At 49.0% G+C, this 19581-nt stretch overlaps 1 protein-coding gene across 1 annotated transcript; it reads left to right on the top strand.

The window, feature by feature from the left end:
• Positions 1-4945: 4945 nt before the first annotated feature.
• On the top strand, positions 4946-6178 carry LOC119440564 (uncharacterized). The gene has a single exon (XM_037705462.1). The coding sequence runs from the start codon at positions 4946-4948 to the stop codon at positions 6176-6178; it is 1233 nt and encodes a 410-aa protein (XP_037561390.1).
• Positions 6179-19581: the final 13403 nt, after the last annotated feature.

The following is a 19581-nucleotide window of genomic DNA, read 5'->3' as shown; positions in this document are numbered from 1 at the left end:
CGCGCGCGTCCTCCGCTGTGATTCGTGCCTATTCTTCTAGAGAACAGCCACGCCACAGCACCCACGATCCCGAAACCCCAGCGAGGTTCGCAAAGAAGAGCTTCGCGTTTAAAAAACTGAGGAAAAGTAGCATGAAGGTAGCTTCCGGGCCCCCCTGCGGTAAGGCAGCACCAAGCAAGCCTTAACCAAAGGCGCGTCAGGAAGGAAGCTTTTAGAATTGGCATAAGGTGGCCTAACAGATATGGAAGCTTTCTTAATAAGGTTAGGTTTCAGAATTGAGGCCTAAACCTTAGGACGCCTCAGAGGTCTCGTACGACAGCATGTGCTTCTCAATGAGGTGTAAGTAGTTGATGGTCGACTAAAAACGCTCCCCGCAACTCTGTTGGGCGAGAACACGCGCCCTTAGCTGCGGTACCATAGTACCAGTGGTTAAATGCCTGTATCATCGACCATCGATCACCATGAAAACGGCCGAAAGAGGCACAGGAAGCTAATCATATAAAAGACGAGTGACGTCGACTGCCGCGTGTACTGGCAGTGGTACGGAGCGTTAAAAGATGTGCGACCCAGCAGGCGTGAGTACTGTCTGCGCCCGCGCCAATTACCACTCCGTAAAGTTGGGCGGTAAATTTTACCGCTCGGTAAAATCGTCACGATGAAACAGCTTTTTCTACTGCGGCCCTAAAACAGCACCAGATATATTATTTTTTTAAGAAAGGAATCTCCCTTGCAGAATGTTTTCGCGTGCTTGTTCTTTTCCTTCAACCGCTTCGAACGACCTCAGAAACATCTCCAATAGTGCAGCAAGCCTTAAATTGTGTCGTTCCACGTTTGCTGAAGTACCGTGCAGGTCTCAGTGACAGCAAGCTACCGCGGTTCAGAGCTTCGACGTAAACGTAGGTTTTAGTGCTAAGAATATTACAGGTGCACATGTCGGTATGTGAATCGCGATATACTGGTGGCTCAGATGACATGGAAGCGGTGGACAGTGCACAAATTTGCCTAAATGTCGGCTTTCTGTCTTCGGATTCATCCATCCATTCATTAATTCATATGTCTGCGCTACTAAAGCTACTAGGGGGATGGAAGAAAAAAAAAGGCTCCAGAACATAAGGCGCTATTTTTGCGCAGACAGAAAAACACCAACATCTTGTACATTTGAGGAGGAGAAAGAAGAAAGGAAAGGCAGGGAGGTTAACCAGACGCACGTCCGGTTTGCTACCCTACACGGGGGAAGGGGTTTAAATGGATGAAAAGAAAGGAGAGACATGGAAGAAAGTACTCTTATTATGAACACGTGCGGTTGTCCAATACTTCACAATCGGTCACTGAGGCCAGACGACTTGCCCGCGTCGCTGCCTGCGTCGCTTTGTACGCCTGCGACGCGTGGGGCCACGGTCCAAGAATCTTTGTCTCTGAAAACGGTCTGCTGTCTGATCGGTTTAACACACTCCGGAGAATGTCGCGTTCGATCTCATAAAGATGACAAAAAACACGTGTTCCACCGTCTCCTCACTGTTGCACGAGTCACAGATTGGTGTGTCGGACATGCCCAGAAGGAATGAGTACACTTTCGTAAAAGCCACCCCTAACCCAAGGCGACAAAGTAAAGTTGCATCACGGCGGGGGAAGTTCTATGGAATCTGCAGCCTCAGTGTAGGATCCAGCCGGTGGAGACGACAGTTCGAGAAAATCGGGGCGCTCACTGAAGTTTCTGCCTCGGTTTGAGCGAGTAAACGAAGACCCCTCGCAGCGTCTGTCCTTGATAAGGGTATAGGAACTGTGAGGGTTTCCTTATGGGCTGACCGGGCGGCATGTTTCTATAGAACGTTCTGGAGAAACACGTCACTGAAATTATTAAAAAATAAGTTTGCTCATGGAGTTGTAACAATGTAGTTTTGAACCACTTTCCTTCATTATCGTCACTGGATCCAGATTATTCGTGCATTGCCTTCTGGTATTACCGTTATTCGAAATAAAAAAAATAATTCTGAGGTCTAACGTGCCAAAATCCCGATATGATTATTAGGCACGCCGTAATGGGGGGCTCAGGATTCATTTTTACCACTTGGGGTTCTTTAACGTGAAACCATTGCAACGTACATGGACATTTTTGCATTCTCACCCATAGAAATGCAGCCGCCGCGGTGGGGATTTGATCCCGCGACCTCGTGCTTAGCAGCGCCACGCCTAAGCCACTAAGCAACCACGGCGGGTGTAGCAAAATTCAGCGTATGGCAGTAATAAGATACATTTTCGACCAAAGTACTACAACTGTATTGCTTGAGGAACACTGCAGAGAAAAGCCATGCCATAGTGACAAAAACGATGTACTTGTACTATGTGCTGCAGTCTCGCCAGGTGTTCAAATCTTGCTACGGACGTAGTCTATAGGGTCATGGGGTGCTATGCAGGATGCGCCGAGTTTCTCGTTCGCACGAGTTTTACCCGAGTTTGCTCGATGGCAGTCAGTGAAGGGAGATAGCAAGAAACGTGCAATAACAGCAGGCAAAAAGAAATGTCGAGATAAAGCCGCGTATGACAACATGAGCGCACCTTCGCGGCACAGTGCTTCTGCACTTCAAGCACAGAGGACTGCGCAACAAAACGCGCCAGCGCCCCGTATTGTTATGAACGTGTTACCGTAATTTAGCAATACCGTCACTGTCCCGCTGTCTATCTGCACACTTGCCGTGAGCCGCTTGCCACGCCTTTCTCGGGCGCGTCAAGGGCGTGCCTCCTCTTTCGAGCATTATCTTTATATCCTCCGTCGAACGCGAATAGGGCACATGCGGTTAATTCTTGCACCTACACTTTCCCTCAGTCGAATACTTTGAAATACAACAAATAAAATAGCAACCATTTTATTTCTTAAAGTATCGGTTTTTCGTTTTGAATGCTATAAATCTGAGATGACAAACGGACATCGAGTGAATCATTAAATTTCGCAATTTTTTGTCGCGAGTGTTGACAGTGAGGCGAAAGATTACAAACGGATATATTCTAGAGGGTGGCACGCACGAGGGAGTTCATACGGTGAGCAGTCGCCAGGGGCGCTGCAGTGCTATTGTTGATAAAGTCCATGCGATAATGATGCATTAAGTCAGTCAAGACAATGATCTGTCCATTCCCTGTCTATTAGGGGAATGGCAACGCAGCGATGCGGCATGGCTGTTCACCGCAATTGCTTTCCCTGTGGCGGCTATTAAGGCCGCCGCTTAACCAAATGAAGCGAGACTCTAGCCATAGAGACGGGAGCAACGGCTCTCGCTGCAAAATTGCTGTGTGGTATTCGAGGGTCCGTAGTGACGCAGCACAGTTTATCTACGTGCACGAAATCTCCGCGATGCATTGCGAAGAGCGTGCTGCCCAGCGACACAATTCATCACTTGTCACCGCTTTCCCAGTGAAGGTGCTTTCGTGCGTATGTACGCAGAACTTGAGTGTGTTGTCCACTCCAGTGTGCTTGCCGATTGCCTCTGCGGCTGAGCTAACAGCGATCGCTGATGGATATCGTAACGACAGCGCAGCAATCACATTTTGGCGGGTGAGGGCTCTTGTGTGCCGTTAGGAAATTAGACGTCGAACAAAGGAAGGTGTTGCAATTGTTTAGGGTGCCATGCTTGTGACGAAGGAATGCCATCGCACTGGGTGTGTTTGCGCTGACCGCTGATCGTGTTTACGACACTGCGGCTCCGATACATCACTGATGACAGAGCAGCCATCTCAAATGACAGCCAAGGTCGATCCACATGTCGCGAAGCTTCGGGCGAAAAGCGGTTCAGAACGAATTGTCACCGGCATCAGCAAGGGTGGTTAGGTTATAGACGCTATAGACGCTCAGCGACATTCTTCAGCAGGCACGCTGTTGTGTGGTAACAAATGGTTAATTAACTATAATGTACCTTTGGACGAAGCAGCGCCAAATCGTAGAAGGCGTAATGTGACATCCATATTTCACATTGTTCTTAATGATTGCGCCGGCTTCATTTCTAACTAGTAGGGCGAGAATGAAAGTCGATGACACTCATAGCAAGAGGAGGCAGCGTCTGTAAACTGGGGGTACCGAGAAAGTGCATGGCTTATCACAGCGGGCACGACACACGGCGTCGTCTGCATCGACCAAGCCCTGAAAACTATGGCTGAACGAACCAAGAGGCGTCGACAGAGCCCGTGAGAAAGAAGAAGCAGAAGAATGGGCAACGTTCTCGTGCTTGTGCGCGTAAGGCTTTGAACCGGAAACTAGTGAAGCTAAGTGAGGCCGCAACAATTATGGTAACATTTCGCTGTACGCGACGTTTCACTTCATGCTCATTGGCCATTCGATGCGTTGTATTATCTCTCTGTGTTTGGTGCTCATTCAGGACTCTCAAGTGCATCCTTGAGAAGATAAAAGTCGAAGAAGAAGAAATTTCGGCACATGGTTTCTTCGAACTGCCAGGGTGCATGCTTCCAATGTACGACCTTCAACACTCGATCGTCGGCGACGGCTCTGAGACCAGTGACGCCGAGTACGAATCCATGTGCTTCGCAAGAAAGCCCACCGTCATAAAGCAAGATGAGAACAGGCTAATCCTTCAGGACGATAGCCTTCACGAAGGCTACAATGTCTCGGCCAAGGACCTGCATTGCTTTTATCGAGAAGTGGTGCGTAACACGAGCTGCCTCGTTCCGGACTCGAGCCCTGCCCTCAGCCCGCCCAGGCGCCTAGTCTTTGGGCGTCCATTGCACGAGGAATACGTCCAAGTGACTTGTAAGGTGGGAAAGTCTGTGCTTTTCATGGAATACTTTCTTGTTCCTCAAGGACGAGAAAGAGCCGCGACCTCCCCCTCATCTGAATCAATCGAAGCTCAAATGAACATTCTCATTTTGGGCATCGATTCCACCTCGAGCCTCAACTTTAGGCGTAGGATGGCACAGACGAGACGCTACCTAATGGAAGGAAATGGGGGCTTTCGAGTTTCTCGCTTTCAACAAGGTCGGTGACAGCTCTTTTCCGAACCAGATCTCCCTCCTGTCGGGATTCGCGGCTAGCGAAGTGGAGGAAATGTTGAAGCGAAGCTACTCCAACAAGGTTCCCCTTCTGTGGAACGTGTACCAGGCAATGGGTTACACAACGCTGTTCTTGGAAGAGATGCCTCACTATGGCCTGTTCACTTATCCCAACCAGACAGGGTTTAAAGTGACGCCAACCGACTATTACCCAGTCTCAATTCTGCGCCTCATGGATGAAAAAGGTGGAATCGACCGCTTCTGTATGGGTTCCCGGCTTAAGACTAAGGTGCTTATTAAGTATCTTGGCGACGTTCTGAAGCTGAACGACAACTCGAGGACATTCTCGTACGTCTGGCTGTCGGATGTGACCCACAACCACATCAAAGGAATAGCGATCCTGGATGAGCCGCTATTTGAATTCTTCAAGAGCCTTTCAAACAGAGGGGTTCTTGACAACACTGTCGTGGTCCTTCTGAGCGATCATGGTGCTCGCTATGGGTCTACACGCCGCAGCGAGCTCGGAAGGCACGAAGATAAGACGCCGTTTTGCCTTCTAGCTCTACCAAAGCGCTTCCTCCGCGAGCACCCCGAAGTGGCTGCGAGGCTGGAAACAAACCAACGACGCCTTATTACCGCCTATGATTTGCACGCGACGCTTTTGAGCCTATCGACCTTGCCATCGTTCTCTGTGAATCCCACGCGCCGTGGTCTCAACCTATTCGCCAACATTCCCGCCAATAGGACATGCGCCGACGCGTCGATACCCCCAGAGTTCTGTGCATGTCATGGCACTCATGGGCCAATGCGGGATACCTCTTTGGCACTAGAGTTTGCCCGCTATGCCATCGCCTACATGAATGCCCTTTCCGAGTTCCACTTTCCAGGACAGTGCCTCACCTGGCGACTAGACCGCATGCAGAAGGCCTTTGTCATCGCCAACCACCACTCCAGTAGCCAGCCCTTTGTGCACACCACGCTCCACGTCCTCTTACGCACGAGGCCCCTTGCACACTTTGAAGTGTACGGAAGCCTTCTCAATTCTTCGACGTCTCCTGAGTTAAATAGGTTGCTACCTCGAGTAGATTTCGTGCAAAGGTTGGACAGGTACAGTGAGTGGACTTGGTGCCTACCCAAGAGCGCCTGGCAGAAGATCTGCATGTGCAGATCTCGCGCCCGAGCTTGATTCGCGAAGCGTAGAAGGTCGCAGATGTCTGTGTAAAACAACGTTGCGTGCGTGCACCTTCTGCTACGATGTGTTCGCAGCCACGAACTCAACCTTTTTCATCATATATTCACCACCTTATATTTTGTTCAAAGTTAAAAATGAAAATACCTAAATGTTCAAAGTATTACCGTCTTATGAAAAGTTCAAAACTGATGGCTCTGACTGTTGTTATTTCAGTGTGCATAGTTGAGTAAACTCCAATCTTTCCATTTGCAGTAACAATTCAATATTACTGCGCCAGCTAGAGACTAAGGGTTTGGCACCTGGCGAGATGATAGCCCTCTGACAAATTTGACAGCTGGTGAGATGATAGTCCTCTGACATCCTACAGGCTGCAGTGGCAGTAAAGGAATTCACCAAAGAAAAGTAGCACCGCAAGTATGCACAAAATCAACCTAGAAGCATGTGGCCTACATATACAGTCGCGAGCAAAAGTTTGGAGACCACGGCATCAGCAAAAGATATAAATATATTCAAGTACAGCTCCGCGGCCTCGAATTGGCTTAATACGTTGTATCGGTCAAACACGTGCACGTAGGCGTGCGCTGTTGATTTCAGCCACAATTCCAAGGCTGCGAAGAAAAAAAATTAAATCAGGGCACCTTTGGTCCACAAACTTTTGCTCGCGACTGTGCATACTGAGAGACAAAGCCTGTAAATGAGAATATTTGAAAAGGTACAGAGTCACAGGCCGTGTCATTGCTATCACATTTTAATAGCGTAAACCAATGACTAGTATATAGTAAGAATTAATCTTCGTCTCTCAAGGAGAAGTGGGCAAAGTGTTACACCGATGAAGTCGTATCTAGAAAAAAAGGTTTTTATATTAATGCTTGAATATATTGTTTTGGTGATGAAAAGTCAGTATTCAGGAAGATTTAACAGTTGGTCCTCTTGGATGCCCCCAAGCGCGTTCACAGATGCGCTCCGGCACCAGCAACATCTGTGCAATTCCGGCTGTCAGACGCAAGTTATCTCGAATTTTAAAGCCTAATCTTTATTTTAAGTGCCAGTAGTCAACACCATAGCCTCATACGATGTGAATAAACGGCTTACAGCCTGTGTTTGAAGCCGCACGCCTGTAGCAGACGACGCTCGATTTCCCTTAACTTTTTCGCGATTTTCTCACTTCCCGTCGAGAGCCCTTAAACTTCCGTGCCTTAGAAGCGTAAAAATGAAGTGCAGCATCTAATTGACTTTAATACACGTATTGACTCAGCCTTGAACATTTACCACGGTCATTAAACGTTGGCCACCGGTGACTCATGAGCGCCGCTCCACATTTCCAGGTTCTTGGGACTCTGATGAACTTGCTGCGCCGTCTACAATGCGTAGTCTTTCGTTTTCCACGGCCGGACTCGACTCCACCCTCCGCGCTCCCTTACCGCCTTTGCAATGATGGATGCTGCCGCCTGTCGCCGCAACTCTGTGGTGGCGCTGTTAGCTCATCGTTGCCGCCTCCGCAAAGCGCGTTCACAGATGCGCTCCGGCACCAGCAACATCTGTGCAAATCCGGCGGTCAGACGCAAGTTATCTCGAATTTTAAAGCCTAATCTTTATTTTAAGTGCCAGTAGTCAACACCATAGCCTCATACGATGTGAATAAACGGCTTACAGCCTGTGTTTGAAGCCGCACGCCTGTAGCAGACGACGCTCGAAAGATTAAAGGGGAAGAAGGTTAAGCCAACATCCACAAATATTGAATACAGATGTCGTTACTTAGGAAAAATGATTATCTCTGTACATGCACTTCAATTTATAAGAGAGGTGCAAATACTGCGAGGCTATAACAAAGGTAAAAATTTTATAGGTACAAACTATTTATTTCCTGATAAATACAGTGCACTCTTGTACATTTTGGTGCCAACAACCTTCAAATCATGTACAATAACGTCTAAAATATTTTCTGGGTGGCTTATGCACATAAGCAACTGGCTTTTCATTTTTTTCGTTAATCTTTGTGTGATTTACTAAAAGTAGTCGGACAAATTTGTCAGCAATCACACCAGCTGTGCGCCTGGCGTGACAATTGCCAACATCTGGGCACTTCAAGATGCGCGATTGTTCATGGTAGAGTGCAACGAGAAGTTGCAGCACTTCATTCGCAGGAAGTGCTTCGCAGCCGTTTCAAAGAAAGCCACAATGTTGTCCAAAAGTGCCAAAAACATGCGATTTTGGTGAAGCGTACACTTCGCCGGCAGTGTCAAGAGCTCAGATTTTCGAGCGTGATCATAACCTTTTGACGAAAGGAAGCGCCAAATCTCACACTCTCTGACAACTTCTTCTGAATAACAAAGTCGTTTACTGCCATAGAGTTGTATCTGGTGACGGAGAAAAACAGCCTTTTTCTCCCGTTTCTGGGAATTGCCAACGATCTTTTTGGCGGCAATATAGTATTTGTCGTCGTTGTCCTCTTTCATCTTTTCTTTCTCTATAGAGAACTTTCTCAGTAGCCCCCCGCCCTTCGAGCGCTGGTAAGCAACTTGAGCCCGAAGCCTTTTCATCATGACCAGATAGTGACTAGCTAGGTAAGCGTTGTTACTGGTGGTTTGTGTTGAAGCACTTTGTCTCTCCTCAGTTACCTCCTCCCTGACACCAAAATATTAATGAGCAGGCAACAGCGACTCTGCTTTTCGCTTTGATGAATTCCCAGGAGCTGGGGGGTCACGACACGCAGGGTCCTTAAGCGGTCTCTTTGCAGCTGGCATTATGTAGGACGGATAGAGTTCGAAGATGGTCGGTACAGCTCCCACAAGCAACTTCCGCATTCGGCATCCGGGAACATAATCACTCTCATTGAAGTGTTTGCTACACACTACAGTTACCGTTGATGAGGACTTGTCGTTGATGACGAGATTTTCACGGGAAATGTTTTTTCGCCACTTAGAACACAGTTCCGCATCGCTAGGAAATTGGTGAAATGAAAAAAAAAAACACCCGGCGTCTTCCCCTGTTGAGATTTGCAACATGGCACACAACAGTACACCATGGCTACAGTGATCGCGTTTGATGCAGAAGGAAGGAACGACGCTTTCACGCTTGCAACGATCCTGCGGAGAAAGCTCACGCATTCAGCTGCAAAACCTGGCACACAGTAGGTAGCACACGAGGGATCGGCGACATAGACATGCTGCTTCAGACGCCGCCGTCAAGAACAGAAGTGGTGAAGTAATTGCGCCCACAAAAGCAGACCAAGCAGGCCACACTCATGTCGTGGGCATCAGCGGACAATTCTAACGAACGTTGTGCGCACAAGAATCTCACCAGTCGGGACACCAGCATAGAACAAAGAACAAACTTGACAGCATTTACTGAAGAAAATGGCAGCAGCAAAACCAAGCCCGTGCAAGTTCGTATGGGTGTTCTGTGCCCGCGCTACGGTGACTACCCGCGCGACCCTTCGCTCCCACGGACACGGTGAGGTGGTAGCGACCTCTAGCGGCGAGCCATCGAGCAGCTCGTCAGAAAAAAAGTTGTCGCAGTTTCACCTGAAAGGCGAAGCATCAATTGCGATAGCAAATTTGAAGAGAGCTATACGGAGTAATTATAGGAGCTTTATCAGCTGTATAAACTTGGACATGCAGCAGCACTGGCAACGCGCAGAACTGTTGTCGACGCCGCCGGCGTTTTGCCCGCGTTCGCTCAAAATGCGTGCGGCGTTGGTGACTGTTGCCGGAGCCTCTGATATAAACAGGCACTTGGTGCCGCAGCTAAACGTCGCCTCCCTTCCCTGCCCCTCCCCCCCTCCCCCACAGCCTTTCGCGTGTCGGAAGAAGGTACGTTTACTCTACATATATGGTGATTGTAGAGGAGGAAAGAGACGCCTACTTCTGCAGCCCTTAAGGGAGCATAGCGCAGAACGCGCGTTTGTTCTCCGCCATGCGTTCACTCCCCGTGAAAGCGCGCGTCCCTCGCGCCCTTTCACTCGCACATACAGCGTTCGGCGGCGCGCGGCGACGATTTCATCTCCATTGACGTCATACGGAACCTCACGGCGACGGCGACGGCGACGGCGACGGCAACGGCGACGGCAACGGCGACGGCGACGCCGACGGCAGAAATCTGCTTTTGAGTGTCCATATAATTGCTATCGCAATAAAATTACATTGACTCCCGTCGCGTTGCAAAGGCCGTAAGGGAGCACGGAGGAGAGTCGAGTCCTAAAGCCCCTATATTTATAAAAGTAGCGTCATTCTTAGATCTTGCCGCGACCGCGCTCACCCCGGCGCTTCCTCCTCGCCCTCTCTTAGCCGCCTCCTGTCGCCCCAGCCTCCTCCGCTCCCCCATTGGCCAATCCGTGTCACGTGGAAGTTCGCGTCGCGCTTTTGTATATTTTTTTCTTTCCAGCGCGCTCCGACTGCCATTCTCGGGCCTGTGCGACGAAAGTGCTGTACGCACAAACGGATCAAACGTGTTAGGGACAAGAACTTCGTTGTGATGGCATGCTGCGGCGCCTTAAGTTGCCGCATCCGACAAGGCGAGGGCAAAAGGCTTTTTTTGTTTACCATCCGGCGTGCGCAAACGCTTGCTGCACACTTGATATTTGCGCCGTCTCACATCGTCGCGTTGCTACTTCCAAAACGGCATTGTTAAGACCAGTTGCTGACTGACGAAGCAAAATCGCGCCTCAAAAACGTCTCCGCAGGGCGCGATCGATGTTTTCCTCGGATTTCTTTTGGTAGCGCGTTAGCTGTCGTCTGCCACGGCAGGCCCGACGCAGGCGGCGCCACTGTCGATATCGCGCCTCGAACGCGCTGGTCGCGCCGAGCGCGATAGTGGAACGGAGGAGGAGGGAAGTGGATGGCGCTACTTTTATTGCGATAGCAATTATATGGACACTCCAAAGCAGATTTCTGCCGTCGGCGTCGCCGTCGCCGTTGCCGTCGCCGTCGCCGTCGCCGTGAGGTTCCGTATGACGTCAATGGAGATGAAATCGTCGCCGCGCGCCACCGAACGCTGTATGTGCGAGTGAAAGGGCGCGAGGGACGCGCGCTTTCACGGGGAGTGAACCTACGGCGGAGAACAAACGCGCGTTCTGCGCTGTGCTCCCTTAAGGGCTGCAGAAGTAGGCGTCTCTTTCCTACTTTACAATCACCATATATGTAGAGCAAACGCGCCTTCTTCGGACGCACGAAAGGCCGTGGGGGGGAGGGGGAGGGAAGAGAAGCGACGTTTAGCTGCAGCACCAAGTGCCTATTTATATCAGAGGCTCCGGCAACAGTCACCAACGCCGCACGCATTTTGTGCGAACGCGGGCAAAACGCCGACGGCGTCGACAACAGTTGTGCGTGTTGCCGATGCTGCTGCATGTCCAAGTTTATACAGCTGATAAAGCTACTATCATTACTCCGTATAGCTCTCTACAAATTTGCTATCGCAATTGATGCTTCGCCTTTCAGGTGAAACTGCGACAACTTTTTTTTATATATAGGGGTTTTATCGAGTCCGGCCGTGCGTTTTCTCAGGAGCTTGTTTCGTTTTTATTATTATAAATTTTATTGCGATAGCAATTATATGGACACTCAAAGCAGATTTCTGCCGTCGCCGTCGCCGTGAGGTTCCGTATGACGTCATTTGGAGATGAAATCATCGCCGCGCGCCGCCGTACGCTGTATGTGCGAGTGAAAGGGCGCGAGAGGCGCGTCTTTCACGGAGAGTGAACGCACGGCGGAGAACAAACGCGCGTTCTGCGCCGTGCTCGCTTAAGGGCTGCAGAAGTAGGCGTCTCTTTTCTCCTTTACAATCACCATATATCTAGAGCAAACGCGCCTTCTTCCGACGCGCGAGTGGCCGTGGGGGAGGGGGAGGGAAGGGAGGCGACGTTTAGCTGCGGCACCAAGTGCCTATTTATATCAGAGGCTCCGGCAACAGTCACCAACGCCGCACGCATTTTGAGCGAACGCGGGCAAAACGCCGATGGCGTCGACAACAGTTCTGCGTGTTGCCGATGCTGCTGCATGTCCAAGTTTATACAGCTGATAAAGCTACTATCATTACTCCGTATAGCTCTCTACAAATTCGCTATCGCAATTGATGCTTCGCCTTTCAGGTGAAACTGCGACAACTTTTTCTTCTTTCTTGCAGTGTTGAGGCAATTTTTAACGAGAGCGTAGAAATGGCACCAGGTGATCACGAAGATGGCAAGCACTTCGGTAGCTGAGCTGTTGTCGTTGTTACCCCAGAACATGGCTTGTGCAGCCAATTGGGCCCTGAACTACAGTGTACTATAGAGGGACTTTCCGCAATACTTCGACACAAAAGCGCTTGTCGTCTGACACGACAGCAAGCGGACGATAACATACTAGGTATTCTAGTACACTCTACCTGAACTAAGGGCTCCACCCTACGAGGAAGTCGCCCCACCTCATGAACAATAAATGTTTTCTCTCGCTCCCTCGCTCTCTTAACGCGCAAAACCTCTTCACCTCGCAGAGCAGGAGCGCGTGCGAATGCGCCAGCTGTGGACGAAGACGACGACGCTCGAGCGCAGTCGTATGGTTGGCATAAATTTCAAATATGAATTTTCTTTAGCATTCCCACTGCCACCCGATTCTCGGCCTATCCCCCTTAGTGGGTGCGAACCATGACAGAGGTACATCATCATCATCATCATCACCATCATCATCAAATGCATATTCGGCAAGCATGGCTGTAAGCCTAGTGGTTACGACGCTCGCCTTGGGACCGCGGATACGCGGGTTCGAGTCTCGCCTCGGCAAGAAAACTTATTTTTCTTTATTTATTTGTAGTTTCTTGATAGTGAAATAAAACGAACACTCACCAAGGAAATACATGTATTGGAAAATAAAACCTGACGTTTCGAGTCCCGTACGGGGACCCTTGATCACAATGAAAGCAAGCACAGTGGCTCTTGTTTAAATATGGGATAGATGGCGTAGTGCGCGTGTGTAGATTTCTGGCAGATTCCCACGTGTCCTGTTTATCGCATGTTGCGTCGTCTAAATGTGCAGCGATTCAAGCATTAGTCTTGCAAGCAGTTTCTTCTCTGTGGCGATTATGGATGCCGACTCCCAGTCTATATGCCGTGACCTGTGTTTTCGTGGTGGTCTGACAACGCGTTTGAAGATGAGTTGCCCTTGTCGACATCGTACTGATGCTGTTTTATGCGTTTTTTGAAGTCACCGGTATTTCCTTGGCGAGTGTTCGTTTTATTTCACTATGCTCATTCCTCGCCAGACGGGTTTCCGTCGAACTCTGTATTATATAGTTTCTTGATACGAACCATAAACGACAAATTACGGCTGGCTTAAACAGCTTCACTGTTAATATTTGAATCGCGAGTGTTAGTGCGAAGATTCCAATCGTAACGTTGCAGCTCTTTTGAAAAATAAGCTGGCAAGTCCGGAAATTTCGATCGAACAACACCGGGACGAATGCACGGACTGGGCAATTGGTGCGGCCACCATGCCTCCTGTATCTTCGTCAACGTACGAACCCTCTTGAATTATGTCATTCGCCTACGAAGTGCAGCTCGCAAACCTACAAAAGAGAAATCAAACCCCCGTTTAAGCGCAACGTGTTTGCAAGACGGCCAATAATATGTTAAGTACGCGCTACCACGGCCACTACATAAAAAAAAAAAAAGGTGCGGCCTGTCTGCTGCGTCACGTCGCCGTCAATGGGCCAGCGCGACTCGGCTGAGTTGACAGTTGCGGCAACTGTTTTTGGTGAGGACGCCACTGCTCCGGTACGCAAGGCATGCAGACGCCGGTTCAAGCTACAATGTGGTTGCCTCAGGATTTATGCGTGTTGGTGTGCTTTTTTGTGCGCATTCTCGTGATCTTTTGTTGTGTGACCGTGTGTGTGAGCAGCTTGCCTCATGTTTCCTGTGCTTGAGTACGGGTCTTTGGTGTTTGCGTGTGTGGCAGACGGATTTTTCTAGCGGTGTGATGCCTCGAAGCTCTTGTGTGCCGCTGTGCAACTCGGCGAGAAGAGACGCCACTGTGAAGTACCACGAATTCCCCTGCGATCTACAGCGTCGGGAAGCGTGGCTGAAGAATATTTCTCGCCAAGAAACGGAGGCAGAAGGAAGAAACGTACACAGAACAAGCGCTTGTCATTTCTGTGTATCTTAGTTTGCCACCGTTTCTTTACGCGCTACTGATTTCAAGTCATGCATCTTGACTAATCTGCTCAACCTGCCTCACTTGTCAGATTGCAGAGAACACAGAGATAGAGGAAAAGTTATATTTCAGGAGAAAAGGCGTCAGGCCCTTTGGCCACCCTCCTCAGTGCCTGCATCACTGAGTGTTTCGCCTTGAAGAAACACGTAAATCCACTCCCGATTATTCGTAATGGAGCACTTTTAATTTCAGGTGAGTCGAGCGCGCAGCCTTCATGGGGAGCATTGAGGGCCACTATACAAAAGATTGCCACTCCTAGGGCTTACTTTTCACATATGTAGGGCGATCTGCACTTCTGATAACGACTTCAATATTCAACCTGTAATGTGCAACTATAAAACGCGGTATTTACGGCCTGATTAGAGTCACTGTCGCGCGTACCAACGCGGCTGTGGAAGCGCTTCTCCTTGAACGGCTGTATACCAGAGTAGTGGCGCCAGAGCAGGCGCGAGGAGAACTAGGCCTGAGACGCCGTTTCGGCGCTACGCCGCAGGCCGCACTTTTTTTTTATTGCGATAGCAATTATATGGACACTCAAAAGCAGATTTCTGCCGTCGCGTCGCCGTCGCCGTCGCCGTGAGGTTCCGTATGACGTCATTTGGAGAAGAAATCGTCGCCGCGCGCCGAACGCTGTATGTGCGAGTGAAAGGGAGCGAGGGGCGCGTCTTTCACGGGGAGTGAACGCACGGCGGAGAACAAACGCGCGTTCTGCGCCGTGCTCGCTTAAGGGCTGCAGAAGTAGGCGTCTCTGTTTTTATATCAGAGGCTCCGGCAACAGTCACCAACGCCGCACGCATTTTGAGCGAACGCGGGCAAAACGCCGATGGCGTCGACAACAGTTCTGCGTGTTGCCGATGCTGCTGCATGTCCAAGTTTATACAGCTGATAAAGCTAATATCATTACTCCATATAGCTCTCTACAAGTTTGCTATCGCAATTGATGCTTCGCCTTTCAGGTGAAACTGCGACAACTTTTTTTTTTATGTAGCGACCATGGCGCTACACGGACTTTAGACTTCCTATGTCATGAGCTACTTGAAGCTGGAACGTTGCGTAGTCTTAATGCAAACGCATTCTATGTCCCATCAGGCACAAAATCAGGCGGTATCAAGCGATAGTACAAAAAATGGCCAACGGCGCAGAGTAAAAACATGTCAAAAATGCTATGATTAATGTCCAATTGATCGCCGCTGAGTGGTCCTTCGAGTTATGAACTCATCGTGGGTAAGCGAGTGCGCTGAGGTGGACGCTTGGTGCATTTTGATTTGCCCTTACCGAGGCGCAGTTAGAACGTATTGGCGACAGCTAGCGCGGACAAGAAAGACGTGGAAAGAAACATTCCACAAAAGGGACTATAATTCATCGGCTTTCGCATTACCACACCTAAGCAGTCTTAATTGTCTCTGCTGAATTTTATTCGCGCTCGGAAGCATGTAGAAAATTCTGCAGGATAACTCACCCTGAAATAATGTGAAGGATTGAAGTGGTCCCGTGGAATGGCACGCACCCACATTCTGCGCAGCTCGTCTTGAGGAAAGCTAAAGACCGCGCACCTTGCACTTCGAATCATAATTTGCAGGGCCCTGAAGGACACAGCATTTGTTCGGCATGACGAATTCAATGCCGCACCATCGCTACAGCAAGCACGGGGATTTCACCATTTCTCAAAAAAGGCACACTGGTGGGACCGACGTACCACGTGTGGCAGCAAGAAGCAAACTGTATGACGGGCCCGGTGTTCTGCCGCACTACTTGTCCTCTGTCGTAAAATATAGTGGTCCTTGACTATAACGTTTTCCCGCTAGATGCTTATATTCCATTCAGAAATTACTGCCACATGAATAATGCAGCTTTGTTCGGACACTTATTTTTCTTTATTCATTGAAAGGCAGCGAATTTCTAAATTATGACCAGTGACGCGTCTCAAGTTTGATCCACCCCCGTTCGAGTGGTTTCCCGACGCAACCCTCTCAATTGCGTAGCTGCCGCCGCCGGTTGGTGACGTCAGCACTCCGAATGAGGAGAGCCCTCCAGCCTTAACACTGTCTAGCAGGTGTTGGGCGTGCGCCTGTGGTTTATTGGTTAGAACATCGGGCTGCAGAGCTCGAGTGACCTCTATTAGTATCTCGAAACTGGTGTCATTCCGAGAGTTCGTTCCAAGTGGATCCGCCTCGCGAACTACACGGCTACAATTCGTAAATTGCAATATGGGCCTTCAGGTAATTCGTTAAAAACATCATTACGGAATTTTTGTTGGTTATTCGATTATGCATTTAAATTTATTGTGCAAGTAATGCCCGCGTCTTCGATTAGACCAACTCATGAACTAGAATTGTGCTGTCTGCCACAGACAACCTTTGAGAATTTTTGAAAGTGTTCGCTGAAACACCCCGTACATTGCCACGTGGCCAGCATTCAAGTACCACGTGAATCACTTTGGACACCGCAAGCGTTGTAACAAAGGCAAACACCAACAGCGTCCATCACGACACACGGAGTGCGCCTGCTTGCCATCCTGCGCACGCACGAGCTCCCATCGAGGAGCTGCCCTACTTGAGCGTACTAGAATTACAAATAAAGACCACCGCGTGTGGCCGCAAGCGGCGTTCGAGGACAGTGGCATGAGACAGAGGATGTCTTCGACTGCCTTCGCGGTGCAATGGACCCCCTTCCCCCCCAGAGTCATCGTCGTGATTTTTGCCCACAAGTGCGTCCCTTATTCAATAGTTTAGTTTCAGCAATCCGTGTTGACTATAATATGAAAGCAACAATACCGGACCTAAAGTACATCCCTAGGGGACACCTCCTTTAGTGCTTGATTAGCAGCATGCTCAGCTATTCAACCTCACAAATTTAAACCTTAACCACTGGTAGCTTCACTCGTATAAAAGGTTTGGTACGACTCCATGAATTGCTTACTGTCTTATATTATAAAAGAGTATCGTGGTTAGCCGAATCAAAATCATTATGGAGGTCAAAAAATTACTTAATGTGTACGCTTTTTCATTTATATTTCTTCTGCCACTTTTTTGCATTAGTAAGAGTCTGCACTGCTATTTTATTGTCGTGGCAAAATATACATATATTGTGAGTATTACAGTACGAAATACGTGTGTAGAAATTTCAATAGGCAGACATCGTTTTCTTGTGGAGGGCTATAGTTTCTCCACATTCAGTTTGTCATTCTGCGGGACGAGAGCGTTCCTTTCAGTTCTGAGCGCCTCGACGCTGCTTACTATTTATTTGGCCTCGTTATACCTGTCGCTCAAATACGTTTCCGCGCGCTGTCATTGAGATCCCGTATTTTGGTGCATATACGTCCTGGCGAAAATTTCACAACAAAGTTATGTCCTCCATATCGCCACTGCTCAGGATGCAAACCATACGGTCGCGTGATCGAAAAGAGAAATAAAAATGTCACACAAATTCCAGCAGCTGTGCAAGAAAGCTACGAAATCAAAACGCTAGGTTCCTTGCGCTCACCTCCAAAGTTCCGGATTTCCCTTCAGTTGCCTTGTCCTGCGTGCACCGTTTCTGGATTATGAAGACATTCAGTGTTTTCTTGCTTACGTTGACAATCGAAGTTTAGCGCATGGAGTAGCACATACAGGAAAGGCGACTCTGGCACTCGCCAATGCGTTTGTTATGTTACCTCAACGATGCCACAAACCCGCTCGACCTCATCGCACGCCGCAGCCCGCCGTGTTCACCCTCTCCACAAGAAGCCTTCGCTAGTGATTCTCCCCTCCACCACTTCTCCAGGCTGCTAGCACAGATACAGCGCGCCACGTAACGTCGAAATTCTGTATTACAAACCAGCCTGAGAAGCGGCTCTTACGTGTCCCGAAGGGGACCGCATAGCATACGAAAAGACAAGAACGAAGCTACTTGCTAATCTGATTGCAAAACAACGCAGTGCATTGCCCGGTTGCGTAAGTGTTGCAAGCGTCAAGTCGATCGCTTTCGTTTGGTAGCGACTTGCTTTGAGCGGTTGCCATATTACGCAATTTCGCGATACGCTGTATGGTTTCAGTCGTGGTTTGAATCATCAGCTGGCGCACGTTGGTTTTCCTGTGTTTTGTAGAACTAAAATGCGAATTTCCTCGCGCATCCAAATTGAATTGGATTTTTTTCTTTTATGGTTCTCGTGTAAGTTTTCATTTTCAGAAAATCATTCTCTCCAACCTCTATCTTTCGATTCTAACTTACCTATTGTAAAATTTTGTCCTCTTATTTCGTACTTAACTTTGACTTTCCCGGCTCTTCGCCAGTCCACCAGAGTGGGTGCCAGCCAGTATTTCCAAAGATCTACATCTACATTCACATTAGAATACACTACACTTGTTGCTCATGCCTCAAAACATGACTCGTATTGGCCAAAAGGCAACAACCCGCGCTAGCTTCATATTCTTGTCGTCTTCTTTACACCACGGGCTTCTCCGTCATCATAAATATTGGACCACAACAGTATTAAACGATTGTGAAAAATCAGTAGGGGTATAAACCTCAGTTTAGTCGGCTGTATCAAGACATTAAAAGACAATGCAAAACTGGCGAAGCAGAAGAAATATTAACAAAAAGGTGGTAATACTATCATTCAGGACATGCTGGCGTCTAGGTCCAGCATGTAAAAAAGTGCCCGTTCTTTTGAAGCATTTTTTCTCGAAAAGATTACAGCGATAAGCGTGCACTGTAAGAAAACGGCAAGATTCCGTTTATCAAGCTAGGCGCATTCGCACTGTTTGACGAGGGAGGAAGAAAGGATGAAACAAAAGGGTGAGAGTACAATGTCGCAGAAGGCGCATGCGCAGTTCTTCCGCCGCCTTGCCCCGACAAGCGTGGGCTCCGCTGAAGCAGATACGACAGGAAGCAGTTTGCAGTAGAGGTACTGTTTGCAGTAGAGGCTCAGCGGCTTTACGGGCCGCTGCCGCGAGTGGACAAGCGTGGACGTCACTGCGCATGCGCAGAATGCTCAAGGAGCTATGGGGTTTACGGAGCGACACTCATGCCTAGGGAGCCTAGGGAGCCTATGGATGATGTGTTTCGAGAACGCCAAACGAGCGTTTAGCCATCAACTCACGGTAAGCGCTGTAAAGGGCCACGTTGACCTTCAGATATGATTTTGGAAGCAGCAAGGTAGGAGGAACCTTAGAAATAGTCGCAGTTTCTCCGGAAAGGCGAAGCATCGATTTCGATAGCAAATTAGCAGACATTTCA

The sequence above is a fragment of the Dermacentor silvarum genome, chromosome 2 (genome assembly GCF_013339745.2).
Source record: "Dermacentor silvarum isolate Dsil-2018 chromosome 2, BIME_Dsil_1.4, whole genome shotgun sequence".
Classification (NCBI taxonomy): domain Eukaryota; kingdom Metazoa; phylum Arthropoda; class Arachnida; order Ixodida; family Ixodidae; genus Dermacentor; species Dermacentor silvarum.
The sequence above is the reverse complement of the archived record's forward strand: the minus strand, read 5'-3'. Positions and strand labels throughout refer to the sequence as shown.

Bases quoted from the DNA above. Each gene is read 5' to 3' on its own strand.
- LOC119440564 (XM_037705462.1), top strand. From the start codon at position 4,946: ATGGGGGCTTTCGAGTTTCTCGCTTTCAACAAGGTCGGTGACAGCTCT.